The sequence below is a fragment of the Chelon labrosus genome, assembly GCF_963514085.1.
Source record: "Chelon labrosus genome assembly, chromosome: 2".
NCBI classification, from domain to species: Eukaryota; Metazoa; Chordata; class Actinopteri; order Mugiliformes; family Mugilidae; genus Chelon; species Chelon labrosus.
This window is the reverse complement of record NC_140338.1, coordinates 9,269,351-9,285,264: the sequence shown is the minus strand read 5'-3', so window position 1 is coordinate 9,285,264 and position 15,914 is coordinate 9,269,351. Positions and strand designations below refer to the sequence as shown.

The 15,914-nt window shown below is 40.6% G+C and overlaps 1 protein-coding gene across 3 annotated transcripts in view; it reads left to right on the top strand.

The window, feature by feature from the left end:
- Positions 1-1,669: 1,669 nt before the first annotated feature.
- Positions 1,670-15,914, top strand: part of LOC311502709 (uncharacterized protein) — a 33,920-nt gene continuing 19,675 nt past the window's right edge. For 2 of the 3 annotated variants that reach the window (XM_084565048.1, XM_084565050.1), the window contains exons 1-15: positions 1,670-2,344; positions 6,206-6,303; positions 7,035-7,053; positions 7,181-7,217; positions 8,928-9,050; positions 9,346-9,545; positions 9,635-9,738; positions 11,459-11,571; positions 11,722-11,973; positions 13,324-13,398; positions 13,508-13,749; positions 14,859-14,940; positions 15,043-15,186; positions 15,292-15,494; positions 15,596-15,705. In XM_084565048.1, the coding sequence (XP_084421174.1) occupies positions 6,252-6,303; positions 7,035-7,053; positions 7,181-7,217; positions 8,928-9,050; positions 9,346-9,545; positions 9,635-9,738; positions 11,459-11,571; positions 11,722-11,973; positions 13,324-13,398; positions 13,508-13,749; positions 14,859-14,940; positions 15,043-15,186; positions 15,292-15,494; positions 15,596-15,705 (1,756 nt within the window). In that variant the 5' untranslated portion in view covers positions 1,670-2,344; positions 6,206-6,251. Of the gene's footprint in view, positions 2,345-6,147; positions 6,304-7,034; positions 7,054-7,180; positions 7,218-8,927; positions 9,051-9,345; positions 9,546-9,634; positions 9,739-11,458; positions 11,572-11,721; positions 11,974-13,323; positions 13,399-13,507; positions 13,750-14,858; positions 14,941-15,042; positions 15,187-15,291; positions 15,495-15,595; positions 15,706-15,914 lie in introns of those variants that run through there. The other variant, XM_084565049.1, reaches the window with a different exon arrangement.

The window sequence follows — 15,914 nt, the reverse complement described above, 5'->3', positions numbered from 1 at the left end:
GGATTTAAACTGATATAACTATCAGTCAGTTGACAATAACATGTTCTCCATGGACTAGTTTCAATTCTTCACAGTTTATTGTGTAAATGATACAGAAACTTTAACTCAGAGAGCCACCTCCTCCCATTCTTTACTATGGCACCGGAAACTGAAGACATATAACTCTGCAGCATGGGGATTAATCATGGTTGTACAGCAGGAGCAGTCGAGGGAACAGATGAAGGGAGCTGATGAGCCGCAGAGGAAAACACGTCAATACGATGCTTCCCCAATGTCTGAGTCACCTGTTTCAGTGCAAGATTTATTTTCTGTAAACATTACAGCTCTGCTGAAGCGTTAGTTTTCGAAACAAAGCAGGTTAATATCATTGCCTTTCCCATCATTACTGCTGAAGATGTCCACAACAGGAAGATTTGAACAGCCCTCATGTTGATGTCTGGCCAACTCAGTCTATTATTCAAGTGGCTAATGTAATTTATCCTAAATGCTAAAGCTGTCGTTGATGCTAAATTTGTCTGTTTCCTGTATTTAGCCGGTTATTCAAGTTTTTTCACTGAAAACAGAGAAACCTGGCTTCGTCCAAAGAATGCTAAATTTGCTCCTTTCTGCTACTAGCCAAGAATACACATATAAAACCATATTTTATCATTTTCCATTTCAGTTTGTGTAAAGTTTAAACCAGATTTTGAGTTGCTGGTTTGTGGATTTTGTTCCTGTTGTAAAGGGCCTGGCTAGTTCCTAGTAGTTTCATTCTTTATGCTAAGCTAAGCTAACTAGCTGTTAGGGGTAGCTTTGCATTCAGTGCACATTTATATAAGAATGGCTTCTGCATTAGGCATAGCATTATGATCGCCTTCCTAATATTGTATAGGTCTCCCTTGTGCCTTCAAAACAGTTGTGACTCATCAGAGAATGGACATGGACCTTCTGAGGGTGTCCTGTGGTGTCTGGGAACAGGATGTTGTTAGTGGGGGGGCTTAGGGTCCTATGGGTTGAGGGGAGGGGTCTCTGAGGATCATCCTACAGATACTTGATAAGTTTGGGATCTAGTGAATTTGGAGGCCAGGTCAACACCTTGTGTTGTTCTTCATGTTTTAGTTTTTTTTTAGTTGTTCCTAAAGCGTTTTTGTGTGTGTTCCTGTGTCAGGCTGCATCCTGCTGGGGATGGCTGCAGCCATCAAGGAGTGTCATTGCTATGGGGTGGGGGTGTCTGGTCTGGTCTAGGTGGGTGCGACATGTCTAAGTAACATCCACATGAATGATGTTTCCCAACAGAACACTGAATTGTCACAAGATGGTCAATGTTGATCGGTGTATATCTCTAGTTTACGCATTTGAATACTGGCATAAAGAGTTAAACACACTGGTGTGAGAATGTTCCTTCAATAAGACTTTTAATATAAAAAACAAAAATCTTAATAGTATATTAAATCAGATGCATTCAAAGACAGCTGAAATATATTCTGCCAGTTGTAGTAAGTAATGTGAGCAAACTGGAATTTCTTCTTTTTCCTCAAACAGTAAGTGGACTCTTACTTTTTTTATGCTTAACTGTTTTCTCCGAGTGAATCACCTCCTGTAATACTGAATTTTGATCCTGTAAATAGCAAACCAGTATAACTTGAACAGCAGGTGTGTTTTCTGTGTGCGCGTGTGTGCATGTGTGCATGTGTGTGCGTGCATACACATAAAGATCTCAGTCTCCCAGTTCCCTGAATGCCTTTTGTTCAAGGTCACTGTGACAATTACTTTACACATTTACATTTTACAATAGCTTGTTTTCTTTCTGTATCTTACTTTGGGCAATAATATCAAAAATCGACAGAGATCCTTGATTTAGATAGTGGACTACGTAAAGGAAATCGACCAACTTTAAAAGCTGTAGGGAGATAAAATCTATTTTCATCTGTGGCAGAACGGGTTATAGTGTTTACATGTGAGGACTAGATTGAAAAGGAGAGAAAATGATTTCCTAGAACACTTGTTTAACGTTCGAAACAAATCCCGATTACTGCCTCATATATAAAGTCCTGAGGCTTTATATCCAGGAACAAACACCGTGGAGGTGTAACCCGCTGAGTGAATGTATCAGAAGTAACTTTATACTATACATACAATCACATACACAAAAGCTCAACACCAGCAGTTAAATGCATGCCTGGAGAAGAGCAGCCAGATCCGTTCTTCCCCCTTTTTGCAACACAGAGGAGTCGGCCTTCATTGGTGTCGTCGTCACAAGGCAACACGCCCTTTACTCATGCACCTGCGTCTCAGGCGTCAGGAGACTGTGTTTAACGCCGGGACGTAACAGCAGCTGAAGGACTCTATCCGCAAATAAGACCTGGTAAGAGATTCAACTTTGATTTATGGTTTTATGACATCTTATTTTCTGATCAGGTCTGTCACTGCAGCTTTAAAGACGGGATTTAAAACTGTACTAGTCATAGATCTATTGCAAGCAAATGATATTTATTCTTATATAAAAGAAAATACAGAACAAAAGGGTCGTGCTGTGTATTTAGCTGGTTATACAATATATAAATAGTGGTGAAAATCTGTGAAGCTAATCTCTTGAAGTGCAATAATCTGGTCCTTTTTCACTCTGTGAGTGTGTGCCTCTGGAAACAGCATGCTGTTTGGGGATTTCAGTGTTGGGACCAATAGATTGTACTTCATTAAACTGAACGCACTTAAGTCCACAGAGGAGACTCTTTTATCTACTTGAAAACAAAGAATTTATTCTTTAACTATTTATTATGTCCCATACGTACATAAATGTGGCTACAGCACAACTTAAATATTCAAAACAATTATGAAACAAAAGTGTTTTACCTGTCTAACTAGAATACCTTTGTAATAGTAATGTGAGCTGTTTTTGTTGTATATCTGATCTGTATTTTATTACACAGACCATAATAACTGATCAATGTATTAATGTGTAATTTAAATGTTAGTGTTAGAAACTTTCACGCACTTATATTTACGAAGCAATGAATCATATTTCATTTCATTCGTTGTTCATATATGAATCATAATATACTGTTTAAGATGTAAAATAAAAAAATAAAATGTACAGTATCAGGCATAACATTATGAATTTTGCCCACTGACAGTAGAAGTAAATAACATTGACCATCTTGTGACAATTCAGTGTTCTGCTGGGAAACTTTTGGACCACATGAATGCCAGATTCATTCATGTGGATGTTACTTAGACATGTAGCACCCACCTAGACCAGACCAGGCACCCCCCCACCCCATAGCAATGACACTCCTTGATGGCAGCAGCCAACAACTCAAACAAACATGAAGAACAGCACAAATTCACTAGATCCCAAACTGATCAAGTATCTGTGGGATGATCCACAGAGGCCCTTACCTTCCCCATTATCAACACCCTGTTACCAGACACCACAGGACACCCTCAGAAGACCCATGTCCATACTCTGATGAGTCGAAACTGTTTTGGAGGCACAAGGGGAGATCTAAACAGTATTAGGAAGGTGGTCATAATGTTATGCCTGATCTGTGTACATGAACAAAGAAAAGTAGGAGTGCAGTAGAAGTGTTTTTAACTGTGTTACTTAGCACATACAGATAAATCATGACATAGTCATAAGTTACAGACTAACATTTATATTTTTTTTCATAACCTCATTTGGTTTAGTTCAAATCTTAGTCCTCTTACAGATAACCATTAAAAACACTAAAATGCAGAGTCATGCGTTCATACTTTAAGTGGGTGTAAACAAAAAAAAACAAAAAAAAACAAAATGGTGCGTTGCAGGACCAACCTTTTCAAATATTGTCACACCACTTCTGCTGAGCTTCAGCTTTGAAAATGGCAAATTAGTCACGAAGAAATCTGGAGGGAACTGCCAGACAATGATCCCGAGCAAACACTTAAAGCTTAACCAACTATTTATTCTAAGAGAGGGATGGATGTCGCAATATACGATAAAGACCTAACAGGGTGAAAGTATTTGAGAGGGACCTCGTGACTGAGCGTTGCCTGTTTGTTACTCCGTCTGAAAACACATTTATAAGGAAAGAATTATAATATTTGAGTTAACGTTGCAATTAAAAAATACACAACGGATATTTTTTATTACAGTCCAAGCATAAGTAGTCATAATAAATCAGTATACAGTGAGCTGATTTAACTTTCATTTTAAAGTAAAGCATGTGACAAAGAGTATTCTCCTCAGGGAGCCCTTTACATCCCATACATGGATATTGTTTTCTGCATTTAACTCATGACTCATAGGCGTGCACAGAGAGGACACCAGAGAGGACTAGTGGGGAGTTATTTTTCTGTACGCTGTTGAAAACTGCAATTTCTCCATTGCGGGACAAATAAAGGTATTTCTCATTTTTATTTCGCAAGAGGTTAGCTGCCTTGCTTATTTAGATGTAGAGGAGATTCAAACCAGTGACTCTACAGTCCTAAGACCACATCTCTAACCACTAGTCCACCCTGGGAACGTACGGTAAATCTGTTGATCACCGTGTGGATAGAGACCTCCCATAGCTGGTCCTCTGGAGGTTAACATGGTCGCTCTAATGATCCGCTCTAGGAGCAATTCCAGACGGGATTGTACAGTGACCATCACTTTGGAAAAATACCCGATTGATTTGAGTCCCTTGTTTCTTTGTGGCAAACTATAACAAATACAGCAACCAGCATGTGGGAGTTCATGTAATCTGAGAGAATCCTGGTTGTCTCCGTGAGAAAGAATATACACATATCAGGCATAACATTATGACCGTTGACACGTGAAGTAAATACTACAAACCATCTTTTGACATTACAATGTTCTGCTGGGAAACTTTTGGACCTGGCATTCATTCGTGCGGATGTTACTTAGACATGTAGCACCCACCTAGACCAGACCAGACCAGACCAGGCAGCCCCACCCCAAAGCAATGACATATCCAACCCATAGGACCCATAGGCCCCCACTAACAACATTCTGTCTCCAGACACCACAGGACACCCTCAGAAGGACCATGTCCATTCTCTGATGAGTCACAAGTGTTTTGGAGGCACAAGGGGAGACCTACACAATATCAGGAAAATTGTTTTCTTGTTGTCTAATCACAAACAACCGACTCGTGATCGGCTTGCTCGTTGGTGACGCCATCGTGACATCATCATGTTGTATGTCTACGGAGGAACAGAGGTTTTAAATAGAGGTCCTCTGACAGTCATCTGCCAGAATCCACCATCCTAACGGATGCGTGAGGACCCCCCAACGGCCGTATGGAGGGGTCCGGGTCTCTGCAGCTGGACAAAGCGACAACAGATCAGCTGTCCGCCGACTGAGACACCCGATGGATGTGGTGTCTCCGCCTGCACCCATCGGGTCTCTCTACAGGTGGACGGCAGACCTCCGTTCGCATCTTCCGACCGGGAGACCCCGTAGGAGGAGACGCTCTCGAGGCGTCCTTACCTGTGTCCATTGTCCTAAGGTGTCACGCTATACGTCTGGTGCTAGGGGGACCTCCTCACCTCATTCATTGGGTTGGAGCGTGTAGATCAGTCTTGTTGCAGGGTGACATATGAGACTATACACAGATCAGCCACAACATTATGACTAGGTGAAGCAAATAACATTGACCATCTTGTGACAGTCATAATGTTATGCCTGATCGGTGTACATGAACAAAGAAAAGTGGTCATTATGTACAAGATTCGTTTCAACCACACAGCATGTAACTGTAGGTTTGAGCAGTGCATTCTTTGTTCTTCTAAAATTTAATAGTATTATCTAGGTTTTTTTTTAAGCAGAGTCATGGGCTCATTGTTTTTTTTTTGTTTTTTTGTGGTCATTGTTTGGTGGTGAATAGTGTAGAGTTTCAGCATTCTTTCCAGTGAAGCTTCTATTGTCTCATAACCTTTGTGCCGCTATGTTAAAGGGCACTGATGGCCACTCCCTGATTCCTGTCTCTCACCGAGCGCACAGACACCAGGTCCTGATTATGTAATAAATCAAGTTCTGGGAGTCTGTGATCACAAAGGAGGTCAAAGTGGCTCTCGTCCATCGTGACTGTTTCAAGAAACTCATTCTCCACCTGCTATTCTCATACCAAGATTTTCACTTTAAATGAAGAACATTATACATTTTTTTTATTTTTTCAGAGTATCAGTCCAGACTTGTACATAATGGATAGTGTCTGATTGCTTTCTCTTGTTCCCTCCCCAGTGATTTCCACCACAACGCCCTCTCATCCCATGAGACTGCTCGCATTATGACATCCCGCTACTTATTCTTACTGGTTTACCTAGTGGGAACCGGCTTTGGTAAGAGAAGATTTAGTTTTTTGTTTTTTTTGTTCTTTCATCAACCGCCTCTTCCGGTAAATGCCTCGTTTCATCTCCCATCATTAATAACGTCATTAAAATAAACTATTAAGCGTTGTTTGTGTGTTGCTGAAGTCACTAGGTGACACTTTCCTTCATTATTATACACGTTTTACATGCAGGAATACGACAAATACATTTAGTTATCTCATCCATGCATGACGCACATCGTCCTGCAGACAAATGTGTATTAATCCACCCAGTATATGTTCCTTCCACTAAAGTTTGATCGATCCAGGCTAAAAAAATAAAGACACAACTCACGCCTTCGTACACTAAAGGAGAGCTGTAAGATTTAAGCCTGCAGCAGGGCGAATAGGACTGAAAATCAAATGCTTCTAGCAGCATAGAGACGCCAAAAAAAGTGTTTGTGAGTTGGTTTTTCAGCTCACATTGTTGCACAATAACAGCAGCTTCATCGATCCCACGAAAAAAGCAAGAATGTATGATGTACAACTTTGGATACACTTGGTTCGTTACAAAAAGATTCACCTTTATTGTTGGTGATATGTCAGGATAATTTTAGGTCAGACAACATTTGTCCGTAGTCGTTGTCTTACAGTCAAAAAGACAAATGAGCTCTGAGTAACACCGTCCAGATCTATCTCTAGCGTGAGGGTTTCAGATTGTGATATTCAGCTCTAACAATGGGCTCTGTCTTATCCCAACAGGTGGAGCAGGTGCACAAAGGTAAGATCAAGAAGTTAAAACTGTTTTGTTACAAAAATAAAAGGACACCCTGTTCTTAAAGTAATGGAGCGTGACGTCTGTTTTTTCCGAATGCTCACCTGGCTGCCTCACCGATGGAAACTTACAGCAATGGAGACTGCGCTACAAAAGAAACCTGCGGCCCGGTGAGTGAAGCTGTCATGTGAACCTTGTGCACAATGATCCCTGTTCTGCATTTGGATGTTTTGTATTTTTCTGACTGTGTTGATGAATCTGGATTTATGACCAGAACCAAAGCCCTTTGTAATCACGGACTGCAGGTACAGATGTCGTATTCTGATTTATCTGAACTAAAGAAGAAATATGGAAACAATCTGTAAAATGCATAAGAGTTGATGTACCATAACAATCAGAGATTACTTCACCGTCGCTGTTATGGCATGACTCACAAGTACAGTTGCAAAACTGCCGTAATCACATACCAGCTCATTAAAAACAAACCACCTGCTCTTTGTTCGCTTGTCAGTTATCAGTTTGAGCTTGATAAAAAGCACATGTGCAAAACATTTGGTAGATCACGGGTCTGGACCAGATCACGCAACACTGGGTTTGCCTGAATGCCAAATGTACGGTGGATGTCATCATCACCAAGCAGAGTCGGCAGCTTTTGGTTTTAATTAAAGTCAAACATCACATTAAAAAAATGCCTCATGAGGAGCAGGTATTTGAAATAAGGGCAGGGCACACCAAGCAACCAGGCTACCGTTTGGCTTTCAATGACAGCCACAAACCAGGTTAAATCTGTGGAGAATCTATGATTTATACATTGATAATACTTCACAACCCCTTCTGTCTGCCCTAAGACAGATAGTTTGGACTATACCTCTTAGCCTTGGGCCCCCCAGAACCTAGGACCACCACTATTGATCATTGACTGTATACAATAAGGACAACCTGTCGCTACTTGCACTGGCCAAACTGACGCTATTTTCCCGGGTGTACGGGTGGCGCCTTCTTGTGAGTTTGGAGCCAGAGTCGGCGCAGTACAGTCCGAGAGTGGAGTCCTGTTTCTATAGCCTCAAATAACTAACTACGACGAAACTTATCCAAAAAATTGACACTTGAACATGCATCAACATTATATTAACTACTTAAAATGAAAGAAACCATCCTTGAAATACTTACCAGATTTATGATGAATCAAAGTTGACTAGATAATATACAGAGAGATTTCTATCGTGATCTCAAATCTGAATCTTTTGGTCCCCTCAGTCCAGCGGTGCCATGAAGCCTTCCCTGGCTAACTGGAAAACCCATAAATACAACATAAGTCCTCATTAGGAAGAACACTTGCACATAACCACGTTTCATGTCTGTATATTTAGTGTGTGATCTAAACTAAGCACAGGTGGCTGATCATTGCAAGTCCAAACCGCTGCTAACATGGCACCATATTTAGATAAATCTTCCAGGAAAGGGCAGCCATTTTGTTTAGGACCGCGAACAAGTTACTCTGGAAGAAGTAAGCAGCTGAAAAACGAAGTTTCTATGTGCACATTTGGAATCGGTTTCTTTTTGCCATGTACCTACGGACGTACTAACAATTGTTCGTAAAGTACATGTGTTGAGGTCTTTTTCTAGGTATGAAAAGATTGCAAGTCAGAAATAATTATAGAGCTCTAACAGTTTTCTTCTTTGGAGAATGCAGCGTGCTTTTATAGTAAGACAGGCGCGTTTTAACCATTCAGTTTTCAACCATGTTTTGTTTGCAAATACCTGTAATATTGAATTTCCTTATATATTTCTTTCTAGTGAAGCTTGAAGAGCAACTTTAGTTTGTACTGAGTAGAGTCAAATCGCTCCCATGCTGATAATGTTTTCTGCTAAATTCCAAGGTGTCAGATGCAACCTCGCGCTTCCTACAGTGTGTGGGATTGCCTTCGACAGACACAGGCACGGATCATTTGCGGAGGCTGAAAGGAATGCTTGAGGCGACAATGGACGTGTACACCTTCATGGTATGCCTGCGGTTGGCCAACAGTGGAAAAAATAAAATAAAATGTCACGAATTCCAGCCTAAAGAGTTAATGCTGTTACGCTGTTTTTTGTTGGGGTGATACTCAAACTTTCCAGATGGTGAGATAACAGTGACTCAGAGCTTTCTCTAAATGCAGCGTTATTGCTAAATGTTCCAGATTAAATGCACTTATCTACATGTTTATTAGCGTTTCAGTGACATCCTTGAAGCCACATTATATGCATGTAGATAAGTATCTTCCCCCATGTTGACATCCTTTGTCACTGCTGTCACAGAGGTCCAGCATGGAAGGCGTGCCACTTCTGAGCATGCAGGGAGCGCTGGAGCTAAACATGGGAGAAGACCCTCTGCAGAACGAGGCCCTGGTCCAGATGTGGATGGAGGTCAAAATGAAGCCACTGCTGAAATCCATCACCAAGCACTTCCTGTCCTGTCTCAGCACCAAGAACTTCAGCTGTGCCACCTACCAGACTGTGTACGTCTATCTCTGTCTACACTCGTGTCTCTGTGGCCGGGGGCTCCCGCTACAATAACGTCTCAATATCGTATTTCTTCATCTTGCAGCGTGAGGGAGCTCAGTCATCATTATTCTGAGATGAATCCAGTCAGACAAAAGTGGATCTACACGTTCTTCATGTACCCGTTCCTGTCTGGAGACAGGGTCGCTGGTAAAGTTTCAAACCTCCTCTTACATTGCACAGTCCTCTACAAGTTTACATAGTACATCATGTTAATCTAATGTAAGGAAGGTGCTGCACAAATGTATTGTATAAAAACCAACTGGGATCTGTTTCTGTTAACCTACATTGTAACAAAGGCAGAAATAGACAATCATTTTTTAATTTTTGTGCCCAAGATTTTCTGAAATCAGCTTTCTGTGTAGGGAAAAATAATGCAAAACTTCACTTGACTAGAGACTATATTTCACATAAAATAGGACAGGGGAGGAAGGTTAACAGAACACAAGACCAGATTTTGATAAAAATCTGACAATAAAGTCCCAGAAAAAGGGCTAAATCATGAAGGATAAACCAAAGATAGAGACAAAGAACAGCAAAAGACACAATGTAGGGAAAATATACAAAGGATAAAAAGGATGGAGGACATAGCAGTCGGCCTAAATACACAAGAAAGGAAGAGGTAACATGACGCAGGTGAAAACAATTAAGAATTTCGAAGGCGAAGTAAAACAAAGAGACACGAATGCAAACAACTACAAATCAAAAGAGGAAGAAACAAAGACCAAAACCATGAAAGACTCAAACTATTTACATGGGTCTGATGCAGGACCTCCTATATTAGAGTGGGTAAACCCATGTGTCTTCAAAATGTACTTGTAAAAACTTATATCACTAAACACACAGTTGCAAAGAAAGGCAAGTTCCACTTATTATATATATATTTCTAATAGACTCTGTTACATGACTTGTGCTTATGTAAGCTTGGCACAGAATCAAACTCTCCCACTTAAATCTTTAAAAAGGTTCAAAGATTCGATAAGAACTGCATGCATAAGAAACACAGACACATTTGTTGTGCAGCAGCTTGTTTCAGCAGCTAATGTCATCCTCTCTTATAAAAAGCCTATTTGTTGGGTTTTGCAGGGTTCTGCAACAGGACAGACACGAGTAGCATTTATTTTTAGATTTAAAAGGAGCAAAGAATGGACATGGGCCTTCTGAGGGTGTCCTGTGGTGTCTGGTATCAGGATGTTGTCATTGGGGGGCCTTTGGGTCCTATGGGTTGAGGGGAGGGGCCTCTGTGGATCATCCCACATATACTAGTTGATCAGTTTGGGATCTAGTGAATTTGGAGGCCAGGTCAACATGTTTTTTGAATTGTTCCTAAACCAAATGCCAGGTCCAAACGTTTCCCAGCAGAACATTGAATTGTCACAAGATGGTGAATGTTATTCACTTCTCCTGCGAGTGGTTTTAATGTTGAGGCTGATCGGTGTATTAAGCAATGATGGACAGAGCCAGCATTCAGCCAAGTATCAAGCGTATTGTAATATTTCGAACTGAACACCACAGCGAATGGACTGACAGGCCTGACTGACAAAGCCTCCCACTTCAACTCTATAGAAAAACATTTTGTCACTTTAATGAGTAAATAACCTTCTCCTATCTCATCCAAATTAGTTGTGTGCTTGAATTTACCAAATCTAGAGGAAGAATTTAGCTTTAAAATGCTTTATTAACAGGCAGCTGCAGCATTTCAACCAACCAGTCGTTCTTTGGCTTAAATTTGACTGAAATCATCTTTGGTATTTTATTATCCTATTGAACATTTTCACCAAAGTGTATGGTGTGTGAGATCATTTATTAAAATTGTTGTGTGTCTATATTTGTTCACTAAGTGTTTTTTTTTTTTAATCTCTCAACACAGGTTGTGTGGACCCAGAAGAGAGCAGCGAGGACTGGTTGATGAAGAACTTTGGTGCCTTCAGATTCATGGCCCGAATGAACGACTTCTCAGCGCTCAACATGGTATTCAGTGGAGTAAGTTAAACAAAGTATACTTTAAGATTTGTAGATTAGTTTTATGTGCTACGATTTTTGAAAGACATGTCAAAGAACTGATCAAGTTGCAGTAAAGAGAGATGATTTATGACTCCAGTCCTCCTCCTCCTCCTTCTCTCCTCGTCGCAGCTGGATGTTCTTCACCTGTTGTCTCCAGCACAAAAGGCCGAGATGCTGCTGAGGCCTGAGGTCGCCGGTTTAGACAACGGCACCTTAACCCTGGTCTTCCACAGTTTGTTGACCGGGGGCAACTCTGGCCCTCCTCCCAAAATCATCCCTGGAGGAGACCAAAACTGGACGAGCCCAGGACACCTCTCCTATTCTCCAGAACCCACATACAGTCCATATGACCCACCGTCTCAAAATGGCAGCCTTGGAGAGGTACTGTAGCATTTTAAAACAACAGCTATTGAATGTGGGATCTTATCTCATATATATGAGATAAGATCCCACATTCAATAGCTTCAATATATATATATATATATATATATATATATATATATGAGAGTACAGCGTGTCCAGAAGAGACCTACAGGTTTTCAAATAAATCAGATCAAGTGTCATTTTACTCTCCTGTCTCTTGGTTTTCCAGCAACTGGTAATACTATTTAGTTTCACTTTCTTATACAAAACCCTTCAAATCTGATTCATGGGGTAATTTACTTTTTCTGCCCTTCAAATGGAACTCATATAAGCTCCTGGTTACGACATAGAAAGTCACGTTCACAAAATGCTTGGTCTGCAAGTGGGAGCATCGGCTGCAAGTCACGTGAACATCGCTGCTAGTCTAAAAGAGGCTAACAGTTAGGATGGTTATATTTGTACAGCGCTTTTCCACCTACTGGTACTCAAAGCACTTTACAATCACAGTGACACAACTACCAACTTGTTCTCATAAGCCCCACTCACCAATGCCAGACACTGGGAGTAACTTCAGGGTCTCGCTCAAGGTCACTTTGGCGTGTGGTCTACGTATCAGAGATCAAACCTTCTCTCCTACCCAGTGACGGGGTAACTTAGTTTAGTTGTCTTTTACTTTCCATGATGACAAGTGAGCCTTGACGTTGAGAATTTCAACATTTTTTGGGGCATATTTTTAAATCAGAGGCAAACTCTACGCAAGTAATGTTTATATACTAATTCACTTCTGTCATTTCTGAAAACGCCAGCAAACACGTCGCAACTCAAGAACTCGGACCTTAACGAAAAGTTAACACTTACGAAGTCGTGAATTCCAAAATAGGGCACCATTTGTGTGGAGTTTTCCTCATGAAAACAACCCCGTAAGAAGACAGCATGTTTCTTGTCTGGTTTAAGCTAATTTAAGCTAACCTATCAGTGGCTCCTTCACATATTTACTCTTCAATTGTGAGGTTTGTTTTGTAAGAATGAAAGAAAGAAAGAAACCGGTTAAACCAGATGTTAAAGCGTTCTTTATCCCAGTTTCCACTCCAAGTCTCTGATGACCTTCCCAGCAGCAAACAGCAGGTAGTCAAAGTTAGCTATTAGCTAGTGGACACAGTGGAGCATTATCAAGTTAGGTGTGGCTGGTAGAAACCAAACTGATATAAAAGCAGAGAAACACAATGGGAGGATATGTTAATATAGCATATTTGCTAACAGATTCCTCTCATCAAATTAGCATGGCAGTAAAATGATCTGTGTTATTAGCCTAGCTAAAATGCTAAAGTCTTTAATCTTAAATTATCTCCCCCCTTTTGTCTCTTACAGGTTGTAAATGGATTCATGACGGCTTTCAAACCCATTAGGAGCTTCGTTCATGACTTTGTGTCCTTCACACAAGAGGTACATGTACTCACACACCCAAGTTCCCACACTATATAAACTGAATAAGGCCGCCATGTAGAATGACTCCTGACCTACTCTGTTGTTGTTGTTGTTGTTGTTTTTTTAGAGGGATGTGTCAGAAATAAGAAGCACCACCCTGACTCAGTTCCTGCTCAACTGGACTCTGGCTGAACTTGCCGACATGTACCGGCCGCAAAACGCATCTGGGGCTGCAGAGATGCAGGAGTTTGACGTGACGAACGTAGACGACTGGTATCGGCAGGTTGTGATGCCGGTGTTGAGGAGGTTCCTGCCAGATGACGAGGCTTTGATGCATGAAAATGTCACGCTCGCTTTTCACCAAGTGTTGTAAGTCGAGCAAAACAATGAACCTGTAGTATTATCCATCAATAGATATCAGTTAGTTTCTCCACAAATGATCTTTCTTTCCAGTGAAGACAGAAGTGAGAATCAGATGCATCACCCAACTCTTGCTCTATGCAGCCTTTTACCTTCTTGTAGTTGGTTTTGGTTTACTCTTCTGTTCTGTCACACCACTTATTTCAGCCATGTTTTCACAAAGCGTAGCAGACATTTCGTATTGGTGGAGACCATAACAGAGTTAAAAGTAGAATAAATCTTATTCCTTAAATTATTTGTCTTCAGCTAAGTTTGTTTTGTTTAAAATACTGATTATTATATAAAAGTGTATAAGATTCACCCAAGGCTTATCAGTTTGTTTCAGTAGAAGCATGCTGACTAATAATTGCTGGGCAATACTGTCATTTCTTCTCGTTTTACATCAACCAACAATCAAAGGGATTAAGTAAACATTTTAGGCTGAAAACTGAATTCAGGCAAAGTGCACAGTGGTCAATAAATGTCCAGAGAAGTTGGACGTAATATAAATACTACATATTTACCTCAAATTCCTCAACCTTGGCTGTTTCCCAAGAGCTTGGAAAGAGTCGGCCCTCAGCTCCCGTTGCTGGAGAAAAAGAAGAAAGACGTGTTTTGACGTACAAATCTATTTGATGGTTTAATTTAATTCGAACAACTTCCTGCTTAATTATTCCTGCAGAAATGCCTCATCTGTCTATTCACTCGCAAAGCTTTTGAGTGCCTGCTGACTAATTTTAAGTTGGCTTACACCGTTTTTAAATTATTAAATTTCACTTAACATATTTTATTTGGTGTAATTTATAAACTTACACTCTGAAATGGCCACAAGCTACAGGATTTTAACATAAAGCTTAAACTCCCTTATACTCAGTGTGGTATACCATAGTGTTAGTGAATGCTAACATTGCTCCGTGTCTTCTAGAAGTTTAAAAAGTGTTTTCTAACAGGATTTACATACAACTTTATACAACAAAAATATTATATTTAGTTATTTAGTGGATAATTATCTGAAATGCTCATTTGCTGTAATGTATTTCATTAGACTGAGCTTGTATTTTGTTTTGTTTTTTATGCAGCTTTTTGGAGCATGGTATGGACAACGAAACCATTGAAACGCAGGATGTTTGTAGCATCACCCTTGATAGGAGTCCTTGCGGGGTAAGATTTTTAGATTTTTTTTTACTAAATAAAGTTTGAACCCTCTCAAATGTCTGTTTTAAAATTGTCTCAAACATCTGACACATTACTTATTGTTACCAGTTGACTGACGCGGTGGAGAACGTGGCCCATGTTATGCACTGCGCTGCTCGTTCCAACTTCACGATGACTGAGGCGACCGTCCTGAGACTGATTGTAGAGCTGACAGAGCGTCTCAACTCCCTGATCAGAGAGTTGTCCAGAGCCGTGAGTGTCTCAAACGCTCTGAACTCTCAGGCGTCTTCGCTGTGACTTTACTCTATTAATTCCAAATACAGGATTTCAGTTTCCCCTTCCTCGTCCTCTCAATAGAACTTGAAGGAGGTAGCGGCTGATCTCCAGCAGATCTTTAGTGAGGGGACACCTCCTTCTCTGACCCAACAACACCTGGAGGACCCGGACTTCATCAAGCTTTGGTTCCAGATCAAGCTGCTGCCCCTCCTGCCGGACGTACACCCAGACCTGCTCTCCTGCCTCAGCACCAAGAACTTCTCCTGCCCCGTTTACCAAACCATGTGAGTTCACAGGTTTTAGGGGCATTTCCTTCTTATTCTTTTTTACACACATCCGGTTTAGTTCACATATTCTCGTTTTGTCTTTGCCCAATTGTGTGCAGTGTGGCAGCACTCAGCAAACACATGAGCGTTATGGAGGCCGATCCGATGCACGGTCACAGCATCTTTACGCACTTCATCCATTCCTTCCTGGTGCATCACAACACATCTGGTAAGTAAAGCTGAAACAGTTAAATGATTATGGATTTTTTAATTTAAAGCAGAATTAATTTGCTGCATTTTAATGTGTTACTTGGTTGAGGTGGAGACACATTTAACTATTTATGTACAGGGAAGTTATTTGAATAGTGAATACGCACATATACAGTATGTTTAATTATTAAACTCTTAATTTATAATGTAACTAGTAACTTTAGCTGT